Genomic DNA, 18,503 nt, shown 5'->3' on the forward strand with positions numbered 1-18,503 from the left:
TACTTGCCAGCATGCCGTCCAGCCTCCTCCTCCATTAGTGCTGACCTTGGTCCAGACACTCACCATGGCAGAGGGGTGTGTGTGTGTGTGTGTGTGTGTGTGTGTGTCTGTCTGTCTGTCTGGGTGTCTGGGAAGGAGTCTTTTGAGGAGGTAAAATTAAGCTGAGACCTGAAGCTTCCAACCGCTTGAAGAAAGAGGGAAGACCATTCCCTCAATGGTGGGGGGGGGGGGTAGGAGGGGCAACATGTGCAAAGGCCCTGAGGCAGCAGAGAGCACAGGGTATCTGAGAAAGAGTGAAGCTACAGTGATTTAAAACTTGAGGGACAGCTCTTTGAACCTCCTCTCAGTCCACCTCCTGGCTTCCCCTGCTTAGCTCTTCCTTCCCGCCCCCACCCACCCCAATCCACATGACCTTACCTTCACCTACTGGTCTTTGCGGTCTCAGGGAAGTGATCCGATGGGCCAAGTGTGGACCATATCCCTGCCCCTGGGGTGTCAGAAGGCCGAAGGAAATGAAGATTCTAGACCTGTGCCCCTGGCAGAGGCTCCAGGAGCACCTATGAAGAAGGAAGTCTGGCTGGCAAGCACCGCATGTGCCTATGAGTCCTGGCCGGTCCAGGCTCGGAGGGTTCCCAGGAAACTTTTTCTAGGCAGAAGACCTCCAACCCTCCCACCCCTTGGCTTCTAGGGAAGCTCAGGAAGCCCGTGTCCGCATGTGTGCGCATCCATGTGTGTGCATATGTGTGTGCACGCCCATGCGCGCCCGCAAGTGTGCACGTGTGTGTGCGCGCCCGTGTGTGCATGTGCACATGTGTGTGGTGGGCGCTGGAGAGGCTGAGTTGGGAGGAAGGGCTGCTGAGGGCTGCAAGCCGCCATGGAGGAGGGCATCCTCTCACTCCCTGCATCGCCCTGCCGGTCTCTCTGCCCGCCCCCTGCCCTCATCTTGGACAGCGAGGGAGGCCATGTCCGCAATTTCTATGGTCTTTCAGAGAAAGGCACTGGGGCGGGCCCCATGGGCCCTTGAGCCCCAGGGACGGCATGTCCCCTGTGTGTCTGCAGCCGTGACCTGGGCCTCTCCGCGAGCCAGCCCGAGGCAGTTGGCATCACATCCTGGGAACCCCGGCTCAGTCTCAGAGATTAATTGGTGCTTTTAATTACTGGCTGGCCTGCAGAAACCGAAAGTCCGAGACAAAGATGAGCAATCAGCTCTGAGTAGTGGCTCCGTAAAGACAGCCTCATCCTGCCCCGCTGGGTCTCCGGAGAGAGAGGCGAGGGGGCTCACGGGACGCCAGGAGTCCAGTGTCCCTCAGTAACAGACTATCAGGGCTCCGGGCCAAGCTTTCTGTTGAAACACCCCTCCCCGACTTAGTTTGCCAGCTGGCGTGGAGGTTCTGGTTTGGGTCAAAGCCCTCCCCTTGCTTGGGCTGATGTCCACTTGGGAGCTGGCTCTGTCTGTTCCTTGGCCTTCTATGCTATGTGTGCGGAGGACACTGGCAGGAAGATCACGCCCAGATTCCTCCCCCTCTGCCGGCAGGACCGGGGTGTCGTGGGCCAGCCCGCGGGGGGTGCTGGTCCTGAGCGGCTTGCTCCAGAGAGGGGACAGCTGCTCCAAGCTAGTGCATCTTCAGGACACTGCCCAGCCTCCAGGTATGTGCTCCAGGCTACATCTCCGCACCTTCTTGGGAGCTCTGAAGCCTCCTGAGAAGTAAACCCACACTGCCCCCGGGGATGACTGCTGACAGCCCAGTGGGACCCCCGGCTGTGGCCGTTCTTTGAAAAAGTCTGGGGAGAGGGCAATGCTTAACCCAGAGGGCTGAGCCCCAGTGAACACGGTCTGTCCAGTGACATGTGCTACGCAGATGTGTGGAGAACAGCTGTGGTCTCTGCTCTGGCCTCCGCTCACCCCCTGCTGGTCATGATCCCCCGGCCTCCGGCTGTGCCTATCCATCTCTCCTCTCTTAGGCCTGGGCCTGGGGGCCTGACTCCACCAGCGACATTCAGGTCGTGGTGTGTATGTTTGACAGCAGGCAGAGGCTGCTTCTGTAGCCAGAAACTGTCCTCAGGCAGGGTCCCTGGGGTCTCCAAATACAGCCTTCCTTGGGTAGAGGTGAGCACCAGGCGTCCAGGCCAAGCGGCAGCAATATCATCTATGGGGGAACCAAGTCCGCTGAGGTGTTAGAGACTTGGGATCTGCCTCTGCCTTCCTCTGGACACTTCCATCCCATAAGCCAATACATTCCCTTCCTTGTCTGTGCAGGCGGGCATTATATAATACCAGGCTCCTAGATCCCTGGGACCCAGACCCCATCCTCATTCTGGACTTTCTGGCTACTCTGGGCTCTTGCCCCCTGGACCCCAGTCCCCGGGACCCCTGCCCTTCACCATCACCTGGGGCCCCATCCCCGTGCACCAAGCTCCCCTGTGTTCTGGTCACTGGGCTCCTCTGAGAGGCAATAGGGCCAGGAGAGGCTTTCTCAACCCCCTTGCAGGAGGGGAGCCAGAATGTTGGATGATGACTCTCACTCCAGCAAACCGGCTTTTGGGCCCAAATAGGCTGCGTGAGCTGCGCTTGTCCGTCTGAACTTAACTTTCAGATTTAATGAGGCTTCTTGTTCAAGAGATCCAAGTGGGAACCCCTTGGAAGTGGAGCCCTAGATCAGTTATGACGGAGAAAGGCAAATGCTAGCTTGAAATAAAAACATCAGAGAGAAAAATCCTCTTTTGGAGTGAGGGGCCCCGGCTGGCTCTGCCACCACGGAAGTTTCCAGAGACACAGCAGTGCCAAAGGCAAATTAAAACACACCCTGTCAAAAGATTTCCGCTGTCTCCCAAGTATTTATTTTTCGGAACTTGGCGAAGGAGGGTTTAATTAAGACACCCTCAGGCGGGAGCCTTGTGCGGAGTGGAAGAAAGCTGATGGTTCTTGGGAGTCCGTCAGGAAGGCCCAGAGCAAGAGTGGCAGAGATTCCTCCCCCCCCCCCACCACCAGAGGCTCAGGCCAGGGGCCGAAGGTGCAGGCAGCTCCTGGGGCTTCACATCCAGCTTCCCTGGCTGCAAGCTCTCAAGGAGCTCCAGAGGCTAAGCATTCTAATAAAGCGTGAGAAGAGGTGCCTTGTAGTGGTTTGTGGGTTGGGCTGTGCGCGTGCTGGCCGCCTGCCCCTGCCTGCCACCCTCAGGGTGTGGAAAGGGTAGGAGGGAGTTGTAGGGATCCCCCAAGAAGGGGCTGGAGTTCTGAAGAGGAGGGCGTTGAGGTCACGGGACCGGATGCCGTCTGTCCCCTGCGGCCCCTTGACTTTGGGTAAGTTACGGGGTTCCTCTGGGCAGTCGAGGGGTCCGGAATGCCTGTCTGTTCTGTGGGCTCACGGCGGGGCCTGTGTGAGCTGATGTATGCAGGGTGCTGGGCGTGCAGTAGCCCAGACCTGATGTTTATTGCTTCTCTGTGACTCCTCGTCAGTCCAAGCTAGCGACTTCCAGGGCCCATCCGCACTGCTGGGGCCCAGCTCCATCTTCAGGGAGAGCATCTAATAGGAATGCCACCTGTTCTTTTCAGAAATGAGATGTCTGCTTGGATCACTGGACAGGAGTCAGGAAGGTAAGACACAATGCTGGATGGTGGTGGGCATGAGCTCCCCCAGCCTATGAAATGAGCAGTTTGGGCCAAATCAGGGGTCTTGCATGCTGGTGTCTTCTGGAGCCCGGTCAGGAGGGGAGTGCGGAGCTGCTGTGGGCGAGGCTGTAAGGAGGGCTGGGGCCTGCGGGCCGCTGGAGAGAGGCCCCATCATCCCGACGGCCAGCCCACGTCCTGCTGCCCCCAGACCTCAGCTGACCATAGATGCATGCCTGAGCCCAGCTCCGGGGGGTAGCAGTGTGGCCGACACCGTGATTTTTGGTTTTAAGGCTGTTTGTTATGCAGCATTATTGTGGTGACTGGTCACTGGCGCAGCTCTGCAAGCAGAATTCAGCCTGCAGGCCTCCTGTTTGTGACCCCTGGCCTGGGCGGCTTCCAAAACTTCTTCCAGGACAGAATCTGACTCTAGGAGAAAAAACTTCGCTGCACATTCTCTTCCCCCATCAGGCTCTACGGCCATGAAATGTAACAGCAATGTGATTTTTTGCTTTCCTCTCTGCCTTGCGATCGTGGCTCACCGGCTTGCCGGGCCACACAGAACCACATCTCCCTCTGGGGTGCAGGCATGGGAAGCGAGGGTGCCAGGAGAGGAGACGGGTGAGCCAAGCAGAACAGCCGTCCGTGAGTCAGTTCCCGAAAACCAGCAAATGGCCCAGCACCTGCTCACCCACCCCCACCTGCACCTGCCAGCCTTACCCGGGGTCTTGGCCACTGGACAGTCAGGGTGGGACCAGCCCAAACTGACCACCCCCCCAGAAAAAAGTGACAGATGTTAGTGCCCGTGGGTTCTGTCCCCCCATCAACAGATGTCAAGACATGAAAAATTGGGGTAAATGAAGGGTGGGCGATTAGGTCGGGCCCAAGCTGGGTTCTTGTGGGTGCCAGAGACAGCTGCAAATGCACGTCAGGGACAATTGCCCTGAGGCAGCGGGGGCTGCCAAGCCAGGGTGCCTGGGGACAGCTGGACGAGGTGCCGACATGGGGCTCATTCCTCCGTGAAGCCGTACCGCAGCTGCTGGGAGTACCGCCAGCCTGTGGGCCTGTGTGTGCCTCTGGTCTGGGAAGGCACTGGGGGAGCTGTGGATGGGCCCCCCAGGACGGGCCCAGGGGTTCTGGCTTGTCCGTGGGTCCATGTGACACCAGCCCCAGGCTTGAGCTGACCGGTTGTCTCGGGGAGCCTCCCTTTCTCCCTTCTTGTCCTTTCCTGGGCTCTTTCTCGCTCACTCTGTCCAGGCGGGGCTCAGCACCAATCCCTCTGTAACCAGCCTGACTTTTTCTCCAACAGTTTTGGCTTGAAAATGTAGGTTTAGGAGCCCCACCACCCAGGCTCCTGGGGTGGGGGAAAGGCCTCTCCAGGGAGAGACCCCCATGTACCTGGGGCTTGCAGGCACTGAGCCCATGGGGTGAGGAAGCCAGCTTGGTGCCTCCTCCCCAGCACCAGCCTCCCGGCCCTGCAGCTGCCTCAGGGTTTACAAAAAAGGTTTTGTTTTTAAGTGGAGTGACTTCTTGGAGCATAGGATGTACCCATATCTAAATATTATTCAAAAGCTGTGAGATGCTCCCTAATCTAGATGAAGAGGTAAGTTTGGTGTAAATGATGTAACCTATTCCAACAGGTAAAAACGGTGCCTTCTAGGACATTCTGGAACAACATAGGATATTTTTAAGGTTTGGGGGGGCGGTTTTAGGTGAAATTCACATGGCATAACATTTAAGCATTTCGAAGTGTACAGTTGGGTGCCATTTAGCGCATTCCCGACTTTGTGCAGCCATCACCTCTGTATGGCTCTAGAATACTTTTCTCCCTCCCCGCCCCCAGCCCTAGATAACCACCAATCTGCTTTCGGTCTCTGTGGATTTGCTTATCCTGGACATGTCATATACATGGAATCAGACAACATGTGGCCTGTGTGTCTGGTTCTCCCACTCAGCATGATGTGTTTGAGGTTCGTCTATATTGTAGCAGGTGTCAACATTTCACTCCTTTTTATGGCCGAGTAATAGATCAGCACACTTTTGATTAAATTCAGGTGGAAACAGACAAGCACCGAGCCACTGGCCAGCCTTTCTTCGGCCCAAGGCCTGCTCTGTGAGGTCCACTCTCATGTGGGTTCTAGACCCTCAGACTCACTGGTCCTCTGCAGTCAGCTCCCAGGAAAGCAGGGCCCAGAGGAAATAGAAGAACATGAGCTCCCAGCAGACCTCTCTGATGGCCTCGCCCACCCTGGGTAAACCCGGAGAGGGAGCCTGGAGCCCAGCGAGCTGGATGCTGGACAAGGGCCCTTTTCTGCTCTACACAATGCCCCATTGTGCCCTTCTCTAGGGAGAACAATACAACTCGGGCCAGGGGAAGCTGAGGACAAAGGGCCCTTTGTGAGGACTGTCCCCACCTGAAAAGCAGCACCCTGGGTCACACCTGATGGCAGAGCTGTTCTTCCTTGCCTTCTGTCCCCTGAGCACCTCCTGCATCCGGGGGATGCATGGAAGCTCGAGTGGGCTTGGGCTGAGGGGCGCCGGCTTCTCCCTGCTCTCCCCAGACAGCTCTGCTAGCCCATCCCAAATGCAGCACTTGGGTCCTGGAGAGGAGGTGCAGATTGTAGCTTTGCTGGAAGGACCTGGAAGCATGGACCAGGATAACTGTCCCCCTGATCCCCAAGGCTGAGAGCCTTGGGCACATGCTTTCCTGCTGGGGGCTTACCAGGATGCAGAAGATGTTTGTGCCGCCACCCCCCACCCCCGCCAATCTTTTACATGTCCCACTTTACAGTTGGGCTCTGAAAGGAGAGCTTTTCACCACAAAAAAATGGGGGGACACTTTAAAAACTCACACTATAAGATGCACGTGTGCTATTACCCCAACAATGCAGGCGGGGGACAGATGGAGGCTGAAGAAGGGTTCTAGAAATTGCTGGTCTGGCCTAGATTTGGGGGAGCCTATGGTCAGAGCCAGGCCCTGCCCTCACAGAGCTCACACTGCAGGTGGTAAAGATATAATTAAACAAGACTGATCATTTGGCCACACAAGTATCAATAATTTATAGGTCAAAACACTCGGGGCGCCTGGGTGGCTCAGTCATTAAGCATCTGCCTTCGGCTCAGGCCCGCATCGGGCTCCCTGCTCAGCGGGAAGCCTGCTTCTCCCTTGCCCACTCCCCCTGCTTGTGTTCCCTCTCTCACTGTGTCTCTTTCTGTCAAATAAATAAATAAAATCTTTGGAAAAAAACCAAACACTCAGAACAAGATGTCAAAAGAAAACACCCAGGACAAACATTAGCAATATACACACAAGAAGAGGACCTTTAATATGTAAAGAGCTGTGAAGAATAAGAAAAACCCACGCCTACCTCAGTGATGTGCTTCCAGGTACCTCATGGTTTGCCCACTAACCACTAAGGGTCTGAAGCCTACTCTGTCCTGCATACCCTGCGCTCTTCTAAGGAGTGCCTATGAGCCCACCCACTTAGCACCACCTGTCCTGAGCCGTGCCTGGGCTGCTCTATCCTCAGAATGTAGAGTTGCTGGTGTTCTCACCAGGGTTCTGCTTGGGTCATTGGTTGGTAAGTTCTTCTTTGCTCTGAATCCTCAGTGCCTCACTTTCCCCAGGGGCTGGGGTGCAGTCTTGAGAGCTGGTAGGAGTGCAGCCTAAGGGGGGCTTTGCTGACCTGAGCCGAAGGATCTGGCTGAATTTCAGGACCCGGCCGCTGACTGTGCTTTCCCTTGCCAGCTGTGTAACTGTCACCCCAACATCCTCCCAGGACAGCAGAGATGAGGGCATGGGAAGGGGACACCCGTAGACACCTGGCCACACACTCAGGGCAGGTAATGGCCACCTGGAGCCCTGGGGTGAAGCCACCGCTCCAACCTTTCCTCTGCAGCAGGGCAACTCCATACACCGCAGGGACATGCAGAGGGTCCTCTGCTGCCCACACAGACGCTGACCAGACAGGCCCACCCCGTCCTGGCCAGACACGAGCTTTCCAACAGCCCTAGAGGGGCCAGGAGGTCAGCTGCCCAGGTGGGCAAGTGCACCAGGAGCTTCTGCAACATTGGCTGATGAAAGAGCGAATGAGGGACACCTGGGTGGCTCAGTCAGTTGGGCGGCTGCCTTCGGCTGGGGTCAAGATCCCGGGGTCCTGGAATCGAGTCCTGCATCGGGCTCCCTGCTCAGTGGGGAGTCTGCTTCTCCCTCTCCCAGTCCCCCTGCCTGTGTTCTCTGTCAAATAAATAAAATCTTAAAAAAAAGAAAGAACGAGCGAATGAGCGCATGGGTCGGCCCCTTCCCAGGTGGAGTACACGAGGGTCCTTCCAGGTACCCACCCCTTGCCCTCACTGCTGCAGCACGCCCCGCGGCCTGCGGAGGGCGCGCGCGCGCCCGGACCTGGAGCGCGCTCCCCGCCCATGGGCGTGGCCAGCCCGGGCGGGAGCGGCCTCTCGTTCTGGGCGGGGCGCCCGAGCGCGTGGCGCTCCATTCGCATGCGCACTGGTGGCCCCGCGATGGCGGCGCCCGAGGAGTCACTGAGGAGGCGGAAGGTCGGGAATGCGGGCGCCGAGCCTGGGTCTCCATCGGGGCCTGGGCCGGGGTGCGACCCCACGGGCTATTCGGCCCGTCTCCGAGCGGGCACTTTCTGGCTGACCAGGATCGTGCTCCTGAGGGCCCTCGCTTTCATTTACTGTGAGTCCGCGGGGGCCGGGGCTCCCGTCACTGTTGCCCCTTCGCACGCGCCCTCGTCCCTCAGACCGTCCCCCACCCCGGGACAGCCCCCGCCCCTCCCCCCGGGTCTCTTTGCCCACCCACCCCCAACCCCGTCTCCCCTTCCCCCGGGACGCTCCCCAACCCCTCCCCCGGACGCCCCTTCCCCGGGACGTGCGCCTCCCCTCCCCTCAGGGCGCACCTCCCCCTGGGGCGTCCCTTCCCTCCAGGGCCCTCCCCTCCGACGCCCCTCCCACCCGGGACTTGCCTCTCCCCTCCAGGGCGCCCCTCACCCCGGGACCCGCCTCCCCGTGGGGCGTCCCGCTCCCCCACCCCGCGATGCTCTCCCAAGGACGTCCCTCCCCACAGAACGCTTCTCACCCCCCCACCCCTCTCCCCGGGACGCCCCCGACTCCCCTCCCCCCGGGACGTGCCCCTCCCTCTCCTCCAGGACACCCCTCCCCCCGGGACACACACCCCCCCACGCTCCACCGGAGGCCCCTCTCTCTGGGACACTTCCCCCCGCCCATACGCTCCCTTGCCCCGGGGCGCCCCCCAACGCTTCCCCCCTCCTCACGGTTGCTAGATGCCCCTCCCCCCGGGATGTTTTTCTCCCAATGCCCCTCCCACAGGCCCCCCCCCTCAGACGGATACACAATAGAGCCCCCTTCCCTGCTCCTCCTACCCCTGGGTGGGGTGGGGTCTGGAGCGGTGGGGTTGGAGGGGTGAGGGTGCTCGAAGGTGACTTCACCTGCCCCCTGCCCTGACTTCTATACTTCCCAGAGCCAGGTTCCCCAGTTGGCCTGGGCTGGGAAGGCGGCGGGGGGGGGGGGGGGTCATCTCCCAGGAGATCGACCGACCAAGGGACGCCGCCGCAGAGCCCCTGTCCACAGAGCCCTGTCCGTTAGCCACCTGCGCCCCCCACTCACGAGCTGCACCTAGGCCGCGGGCAGCCCCTTGCGCAGCCAGGGAACCTGTGAGTAGAGGCGGAGCTGGGTCCCAGGCCTCACTTGGGCTCCGGAGGCTTCGGAGCAGCCTTCTTGGCACCGTGGAGACTTCAGGAACGGGTGAAGCTTGAGCCTCAGCCTTCACCTGACCAGGCCGGGAGCCGCTAGGCCCTCAGCCGTGCAGAGCCCACAGCAGCCCTGGGCCACAGAGGTTGAGGCCTGCGGGCCCCGAACCCACCTCCCCGCCCCAGCCCCTGCACCCACAAGGGCGCAAGAGCCAGTGGGGGAAGTCTACGGCAGTGGAGCGCAAACTCAGATTCTGAAACCAACCTGGGGACCAGGCTGAGACGAGCCGGTGGTCTCTGCTAGAGGGATCCAGAGGGTGCTGGTCCCTGGCGTTGCCGGCCTCGACCGTGCCGGGGGCACTGAACATCTCAGCTTCAGTTCTACAGCTCTTCCTCCCGCGAGGAAGCAGCAGTGTCCTTCCAGAAACCCTGAACAGTGGGGTGCACCCTAGGAGGGCGGGGCTGGCTTTGGCGTCTTCTGGCGCACAGTGGAGACCAGGCTTTCTGGAGCGATTCAGTGGACCGTGGGGGTCCCCAGCGTGGGCTTTCCGCAATGCTGCCCTCTCTTTTGTTACTGTAAAAATAGTTCTTGCCAGTGCTGCTCTATCCTCCACAGTTTTAAATAGTCATTCTGAATGTTTGAACTGTCACTTAGCAAAAGATGGAGCGCAGACAGCGTTCCCCAAGGAGGGGGCTTTGGTAGACTGCTACCGGAGAACCTGCAGCGCTTGCAGAGAGCGCAGCTCGCTAACACCCGCCCCAGGCTTCCTGGTGAGCGGGCCTGCCTCTGATCTCCCTCCGCGGGGATTCTCTGTTCTGGTCCCAAGGAGACAGTTCTGAGCTGCTGGGTCAAGCGGCCATTTTGAGCCCTGTGTTGAGCATGGAACCACTTGCTTTGAGACATTTTTTTCCTATCTTTTCTCTATATTTGGGGTAGAATCAGTGTTTTTCAGCTGTATGAAGGAACTGGTTTCCCGTCTTCCAGGGACGAGGTTCTCTGACAGCTGGCCCCGGGCAAGTGGGCGCCCACCTTGCATTGGTCTCTTTCCAGAAGGTTCTGGAGCTTTCTGATAGCATGAGCTACCTCAAAGTTTCTTTCTGAAGTCCCAGGATTTTTCATGATGCCAGAGGGGCTGTACACACGTTTCACTTGATGTTGAATTTTATAGTTGCCCTTATGGACTCCTGACCCCACCACAAGACTGAATAATGAACCCCTGCCCTGTGCTTCATTCTCTGCACATTTAAGAGAGTTCTTACAACACCGTCTTTAGTGTGCCTGTTCATCCACCTGTGAGCTTGCAGCCGGAAGGTGTTCTATTTATACTTCTATCCTCCATCTTCTAGGGGCATCTCCTGCTTCATAAAATTTCCTTGACTTGTTGCAGTCTTTATCATTACTCTTTGTCCCCATGGGATACTTTTCCACCTGTGTCCCCCTTCCCTCCCCACTCCCCACTCCCAGCTTCTTGGTATGGACACTCAGGACACAGATGGCCCACCTGAGAGGCCCCCTGACTCTCTGGGTTGTATTCACAATTCTTCAGATCTCACATTGCTGTCCTTTTTTCTTTTATTCTTTTATTCTCTCTTTTTGCTGGGGTTAATCCCCAAACAACTTTTCAAGAAAGAATTTGGAGGTGACCTTTCTGTATTTTTCTTGCCCTCATGGGAATTATTGAATTGCCTGGGTCTTCCATTCTCATTCAAAGCAGGTTTTCTCAGAACTTTTTGGGTTGATGATAAGTCTTCACACAGCCTGACCCCTGATCTTCCCCAGATGCCTAAACAGAAACTTTCCTTTTTTTTCCTTTTCCTTTTTTTAAGATTTCATTTACTTATTTGAGAGTGAAAGCACGAGTGGGGTGAGGGGCAGGGGGAGAAGCAGACTCCCCGCTGAGCAGGGAGCCCGATGAGGGGCTAGTCCCAGAATCATGATGTGAGCCGAAGGCAGACGCTTAACCGACTGAGCCACCCAGGTGCCCCAACACTTTCGTTTTTCTACTGTCACACTCTGACACCAAATGTGGGGGGAGGGTCTCCTCACAAGCAGTTCTGACACTATCTGTCTGGCATGAGTTCATACCTGCCCCCCAGGCTGAGGGCCCCATCCCACAATACCGCCGCCTCTTCAGATGCCACTCACACATCCAGGCTGTCACCAGCTGTAAGTCAGGGTTCTCACGACCCCCTTCTCGAGCGCCATAATTTGCTAGAACGGCTCACAGAACTCAGGGAAACACCTTACTTACGGTTACTGGTTCATCATCAAGGCTATGACTCGGGAACAGCAGATAGAAGACACCCACAGGGCGGGTAGGGGGGGTGTGAGGGTGGGGAAGGAGCATGGAGCTTCCAGGCCCTGCCTCCTGCCGGGAGTGCCACCCTCCCCCTCCTGGCACCTCCATGTGCCCAGAGGCTCCAGAACCCCTTCATTTTGGGTTTTTAGGGAGGCCCCGTTACACAGGCGTGGTTGATGAGATCATTTATCGTTGGTGATGGGCTTGGTCTCCAGCCTTCTAATCACACGTCGGGTCCCCTGGCTACCAACCCCTGAGCTCCAAGAGTCACCTGGTTGGTGTGAACCCAGGTAAGGCTGAAAGGGGCTTGTTATGAACCACAGCAGATGCTCCTCTCAGCCCCGGCACTCAGGAAATTCCCAGGAGCTGGGACAAGGAGCACATAAATGTTTCTTCTTATGTGGCGGTATCACAGTGACCTGTGTTTTCTTCTGGAAACTTTCAGAATCCCTGCTGCCTTGCCATCTTACTCTGGGTCCTTGTTATTTAATGGTGTGTCTACGTGAGAGTCCCTTCCTCATTCTCAGGGGATTCTGGGCTCATTCATTCTCAGGACTCCTGCCCTAGTTCTGGACAGCTTCTCTGACCCTGCCCAGTCTGCTGCCTCTAGGTCCCTGTGTGTCCAAACACCCCAAGTGGGTCCCAAATGTGCCCCATTCGGGGACCCCTGCCCCATCAAGCCTCCCAGCTTGGCTGGAGCCTGCCAGAGAAGCCACTTCATGAAGCTAAATAAGGGTCTGTTAGAGAAGATGGGCCCCTCCCAGGCCCCGTGGACCGTGCTGCTGTGACTGCCCTGGTCCGCTGAGTGTCCATGAGTGGTGATGTAGGGTCTCCAGAGGGGCGCTGAGCACTGTGGGAGCAGAGTGGTGTAGGAAAGACGCTAGGGTTCAAAGCCGACGGCCAGTAAGGAATTCTTGAGATGTCTTTGGTGCAAAAAAGTTGTTTTATTAAAGCACGGGGACAGGACCCGTGGGCAGAAAGAGCCGCACTGGGGTCATGAGGAGTGGCCCATTGTATACTTTAAAGTTGGGAGGGGGTTAGGGACAGTGTAAGTCTCCCAGGAATTTTGGAAACAAGGTTTCTAGAATCATGAGGGCACTAGCTATTACTAGGAAAAGGTCATTTATTACTGTTTAGTAAAAACTCAGTCATGAGACCCTTCAGATGTATATCGGTGGGCCATATGCTTGGCTGCCAACATGTATCTTGGGGGGTAGAGATAAAGGAAGTTTCCAAAGGAATTCTTACATGTTAAAGTAGACATACAGGGTCCTGGGTGGGGAGGTGGTGGGATCAGGCTAGGATTGCCTTTTGCCCTTAGCAAAGTGTCAACATCGAGGCAGTTGAGTCCCTAGAGGAATGTCACTCTGCCTGTTTCAAGGACTTGTCCGTGGGCTGCAGGGAGTAAGGAAATTTAATAATTTCTTTTCTGCCTGTGTTTGCCACATCCCAGAGGAAGTTGACACGTAAGCAGATTGCACATCTCAGTTTCCCACTGTTACCGTGGAGTCCTTGGAATAACATTTCTTTGAAAATCCTACTTCTAAAGGGTCTCAAGGCTAGTTTTGGTCCAACTCTGATTCTTGCTTTTGCTTTACACACGTTTTGTGCAGTTGCTCTGTTGGCTTTCCTTATTTCTGTTACACATGGTAGAGTTTTATTACTTCTCGCCCCCGCCCAGCGGTTGCTCTTTGAGGTGAGTCTAACTGCACTTTCTAGAAGCAGAAGCTTGTTGCCCTCCCCGTCAGGACGCATGACGTCTTCCCCTCCTTGGGCTCTTGGGCTCTTGGGCTCTTGCAGCTCGGATAGCACCCGAGTGCGGGCATGGAGTGCGGTGTGGAGGCCGCAGCGCTGCGGGCATCGTACTTGCAGAAATTTTGAGGAAAAAAATGGGACCAAAAAAAGTCCTGTTTCATTGTATGTAGTTGTGAGATTTCACCGGTTCTGAGAGTTCATGGAAATTAGCTCTTGTTCTGTGCTCCAGGCCCTTAGATTCTAATGAAATGCTCTGCTTGGTTTTACAAGGTTCTTTGTAAAACGCTTCCAGGTTGTTTAAAAAGACAAGTAACACTACCTACTTGTGAGCTCTCTGCAGCACATGCCTCTGAAGAAATGGCACTGCGCATTACTGTGCCAAGGCCCAGCGTTTAACCACACTCAATAAAAACCAGCCAGCCGAGAATGGCATTTGGGGATGATTCTGTTTTAATTTTATAGCAATTCATCTGAATGGGAGAGAAAACTAAATTTTTGTTTTCTAAAGAAAATATTTGCAGACATCCTTGATAATGCATATTTAGGTAATCTGCTCACCTCTCCTAGATCAGTGTCTGGGTTACCCCCACACCCCCACCCCCAGTGAGTGGCTGAGCACCTCCATGCCTAGGCCCTGTCTCCTGCCTTCCTGGACTGGGAGAGGGGTCTGTCTCCTGCCTCCTTCCTGGGCTGGGGTGGGGTTCTGTCTCTTGTCTTCCTAGGGTGGGGGTGGGGGTCTGTCTCCTGCCTTCCTGGGCTGGTGGTGGGGCTGACTCCTGCCTTCCTATGGTGAAGGTGGGGGGCAGACTCCTGCCTTCCTGGGCTGGGGTGGGGGTGGGGCTGACTTCTGCCTTCCTAGGGTGGGGGTGGGGGCTGACTAAGGCTTTGTAGGTTCAATTGGTTGGTTTAGCTTTTGAGATGTTGTGATATTTTGACATTTTCACTTCTTTCTACTTAGCCATTTCTATAAGAGGAGTGGAAATTGAAATAGGTTTTCTTTTCTGAAATTTTAATCCCAGCCATGGTCATTGTTTCTTGATAAGATAGAAAGTTTCCTATGCTTCTTGCCTTAGAATTGCTTTTTAAAACTAATTGGTGGGCGCCTGGGTGGCTCAGTTGGTTAAGCAACTGCCTTCGGCTCAGGTCATGATCCTGGAGTCCCGGGATCGAGTCCCACATCAGGCTCCCTGCTCAGCGGGGAGTCTGCTTCTCCCTCTGATTCTCCCCCTCTCATGCTCTCTGTCTCCCATTCTCTCTCTCAGATAAATAAATAAAATCTTTAAAAAAAATAAATAAATAAAAATAAAAAAAATAAAAATAATTGGTGAGGGGCACCTGGGTGGCTCAGTCAGTTGAGCGTCTGCCTTTGGCTCTGGTTGTGATCCCGGGGTCCTGGGATCAAGCCCCATTTGGGGGGACTCCCTGCTCGCGGGGAGTCTACTTCTCCCTCTCCCTCTGCCCCTCCCCACTTGTGTGTGCTCTCTATGCTCTTCCTCTCTCAAATAAATAAAATCTCTTTTAAAAAGAACTAATTGGTGAGACCAGGGATCCCTGGTGGCTCAGTCGGTAGAGCATCCGACTCTTGATCTTGGAGTTGTGAACTCGAGCCCCATGTTGAGCATAAAGATTACTTTAAAAAAAAAAGAGAGAAGTCCTAAAACTAATTGGTTAGACCAAATCTTGTTTTCCTTCCATGGCAATGGAGTGTGAATTGTGGTTGCAGGGAGGAAGGACATGCCTCTGTTCCATCATCGCTAATTAGCTCACCCACCCACTCATAGTGTGGGTGAGCCCTGGAGTTCTGGAATGGGCCACGGCAGCCTAAGTCAGGGGATAGACCAGCTGGGCTCCACCTGGGAGAGCACTGCTGTGGAGGTGGCCTCCAAGGTCAGCAGCATGTGGACTTGGTCAGCTTCTGCCCCAGGCGGGGACGGGTGAGGGAGAAGAGCAGCAGTGTGCACTCCGCTGCCCTCCCACTGACCCTCTGGGGTTGGGTGGTGGGCTTTCGTCCTCAGGTGACTCTCACCTGGTCCCCCTTCCCTTGGCCTCCCGTGGTCATGTGAGGGTCAGGCCTCACTTCTCTTTCTCCACTGCTGTGAGCTGCATATAATGGGCTTTCAAGAAACTTGGAAGAAAAAAAAACAACCTATTAAGCAAACTCCACGGACTTTATTGGGATTTCCCACCAGTGCCCCTTCCCACCCCGGAGCCCCTCCCGGGGCCACACTGCACTTCGCCGCCTCGTCTCCTTTTTCCCCTCTGGTCTGTGGCAGTCTGGAGGCCTTTCCCAGCTTTTCATGACCTTGGTCGTTTTGAGCAGTTCTGGTCCCATATTTGGTCCGATGCCCCTCACATTGGGTTTGTCTGGTGTTTCTCAGGATGAGATGGGTCACAGAGGCGAGGTGCCCGTGTTACCCGATTGGGTGCCCGAGTCCACATGACTCGCCTCGGGCAATGCCGACCTGGATCACCTGGTGAGGGTGTGTTTCCAGGTGTCTCCTCCCGTGTGTTCCCTGTCCTCTGGAAGCCCGTCACCAGGCCCGGCCCGCGCCTCGGGGGAGGGAGGACTCAGCGCCACCCCGGGAGGGGCATCTCCACGTATCGTTGGGAATTCCTCTGTGAGGAAGGTTCGTGTCTTGTCTCCATGTCTTCACCAGTCCTCACACTGAGTTGGGCTCTGGGTTGTGTCCCACGCTTCCCCTTACTGTGACCGTCCAGCTCCGGTCAGCGCTGGTGCTTTCCGCCTGCTCTGCCGGTGCCCCTGCCACGGGCCGCTTGCCTCGCCCATGTGTCCCAGCCCTAAGACTAGCCGTTTCTCCGGCTGTGGTTTCTTTACCGGGGAGTGGTGTTCAGAACCCAGATCTGCATGCTGGGAGTGCCCGATGTCGCATGTGGTCATTCACATCCGGTTGTTTCCCCGCACATCCCCATCTGAATGTCTGCCAGGGTTAACATGAATTCGCACTGGCTTCTCTGGTCCTAACCCAGGACACAGGGTAGGTGCACTCCTTCCTTGCTTCTCTGGAACGTCCGTGTCTCCTGGTGGGAATCTTGCCCCACTGTCCACCGTGCTTTGTTTGCAAAGCAGTTTCAGAATCGTCCGCACACGCCGTGAGAAAGACCAACCAGACTCCAGCATTTATCAACCATTCCTTTGGTCTTTGTCCTTATAGTTTTCACTCAAAGCATTTTCCAGAGTTACTTAGGCCAGCCCTCCCTTCCCCCTCCCACGCAGTGTGGTCGTGTTAGACATCTGCCATAGAGTGCCATTCATGTGTCACAGTCTACATTCCATCCTGGCATCCTCTGACCTCCAGGCTGGCTTTTTTGATAGTTTGTAAACATTAAAGTTCATTTTTTGTGACATACAGTTCTATGGGTTTTGACAAATGCATGCTTATCCATCACCCTGGTACTATACAGAGTAGTTGTATCCCCCCGAAATTCCCCTGTGCGTGTAGTCACCTACTGCCCCCACCCCCCCACCCCGCGCCCCCATACGTCTGCTGTCATCCATGCTCTGCCTCTGTGGCTTTGCCTTTTCTAGTATAAATGGAATCCTCGAGTATCCTTTGGGTCTGGATTCTGTTAGAAAAGGGCATTTATGGTCCTTCCATGCTGTTGTATGAATCAATGGCTTGTGTATTTTCCCTCGACTGTTATCCATCGTAGGCATGTACCACCTGTGTTTATGTTTACTCCCACACTGGGGGACCGCTGTGTTGTTTCCCACGTTAGCAGTTGTGAACCAAGCCCCTGTTTGCTCCATTTGCATGCAGGCTGTTGTGGAAATGAAACTTTTCAGTTCACATGGGCAAATACCTAAGTGTATAATTCCTGGGTCACATGTGGTAGATCCATGTTCAACTTTAGAAGAAACTGCCACCGCGTCGTCCACAGTGGCCATGGCAGTTTGCCTTCCCACCAGTCATGAACGTCTGTGGTTCTGAATCCTCTGGAGCATTTGGTATTTTCAGTTTTTTGGATTTTGTCTGTTGTGATAGGTGTGTGGTGATATTGCATTGGGGTTTTAATTGGCATTTCCCCAATAAATGATATTGAGCATCTTTTCTGTGTTTATTTACCATCTGTGTATCTTATTTGTGTGAAACAGATGACTTCAGTGTCCAGATATTTTGTCCAGTTTAAACATTGGGTTGTTTGTTTCCTTATTCTTGAGTTTATTAAAAGTACTTTAATATTCTGGATGCAGGATATTGTGGTACTTTAAATATTCTGGATACAAGTCCTTTATCAGGTCCTTTGTGTGGTTTGTAAATATTTTCTCCCAATCTGTGGCTTGTCCTTTCATTCTCTTACAAGTGTCATTTATAGAGTGGGAGCTTTTCATCTGATAAAGTACAGTTTATCCGTTTTTTTTCTTTCTTGGGTCACGCTTCTGGTGTTGTGTCTGAAAACTCATCGCCACCCCCAAGCCACAGATTTTCTTGTAGAAGTTCTCTACTTTTACACTTCACCATGAGGTCTACGGTCCTTTGTGAGTAAATTTTGGTGTAAGGTGTGAGGCATGTGTCTGGGCTCATCTGTTTGCATATGGTCATCCACTTGCTCCATGCCACTGGTTGAAAAGACCATCTTTCTCCACTAAACTGTCTTTGCACCTTTGTCGGAGATCAGTGGGCTGTATTTGTGTGGGTCTATTCCTGGGCTCTGAGTCCTGTTCCATGACGTCCGGGTCCCTCCTTTTGCCAGAACCACACTGTCTTTTTTTTTTTTTTAAAGATTTTATTTATTTATTTGACAGAGAGAGAGAGTTAGCGAGAGCAGGAACACAAGCAGGGGTGTGGGAGAGGGAGAAGCAGGCTTGCCGCCGAGCGGGGAGCCCGATGTGGGGCTCGATCCCAGGACCCTGGGATCATGACCTGAGCCAAAGGCAGACGCTTAACGACTGAGCCACCCAAGCGCCCTGGGAACCACACTGTCTTGATTGCTGTAGCTTTGTAGTCACTCTCGAAATTGGGCGATACGAGTCCTCCAACTTTGTTCTTTCTCAGAATTATTTTGGCCTTTCTAGTTCCTCGGCTTTTCTGTATTGACTGTAGAATCAGCTTGTCAATATCGACAGAAAAGCGTACTGGATATTTTGATGGAGACTGC

At 55.0% G+C, this 18,503-nt stretch overlaps 1 protein-coding gene and 1 long non-coding RNA gene across 4 annotated transcripts in view; both read left to right on the forward strand.

Annotated features, from left to right (window-relative positions):
- The first annotated feature begins 1,430 nt into the window (after positions 1 to 1,430).
- On the forward strand, positions 1,431 to 6,389 carry LOC144382081 (uncharacterized). The gene is made up of 3 exons (XR_013448480.1): positions 1,431 to 1,647; positions 3,551 to 3,592; positions 5,952 to 6,389. It is a non-coding gene; the product is annotated as an uncharacterized LOC144382081 (long non-coding RNA).
- A 1,678-nt stretch (positions 6,390 to 8,067) lies between these two features.
- Positions 8,068 to 18,503, forward strand: part of LMF1 (lipase maturation factor 1) — a 95,506-nt gene continuing 85,070 nt past the window's right edge. For all 3 annotated transcript variants that reach the window (XM_036083406.2, XM_078075014.1, XM_078075012.1), the window contains exon 1: positions 8,068 to 8,300. In XM_036083406.2, coding sequence (XP_035939299.2) covers positions 8,102 to 8,300 — 199 coding nt within the window. In that variant the 5' untranslated portion in view covers positions 8,068 to 8,101. The remainder of the gene's footprint in view (positions 8,301 to 18,503) is intronic.

The sequence above is a fragment of the Halichoerus grypus genome, chromosome 6 (assembly GCF_964656455.1).
Source record: "Halichoerus grypus chromosome 6, mHalGry1.hap1.1, whole genome shotgun sequence".
In the NCBI taxonomy this organism is placed as follows: domain Eukaryota; kingdom Metazoa; phylum Chordata; class Mammalia; order Carnivora; family Phocidae; genus Halichoerus; species Halichoerus grypus.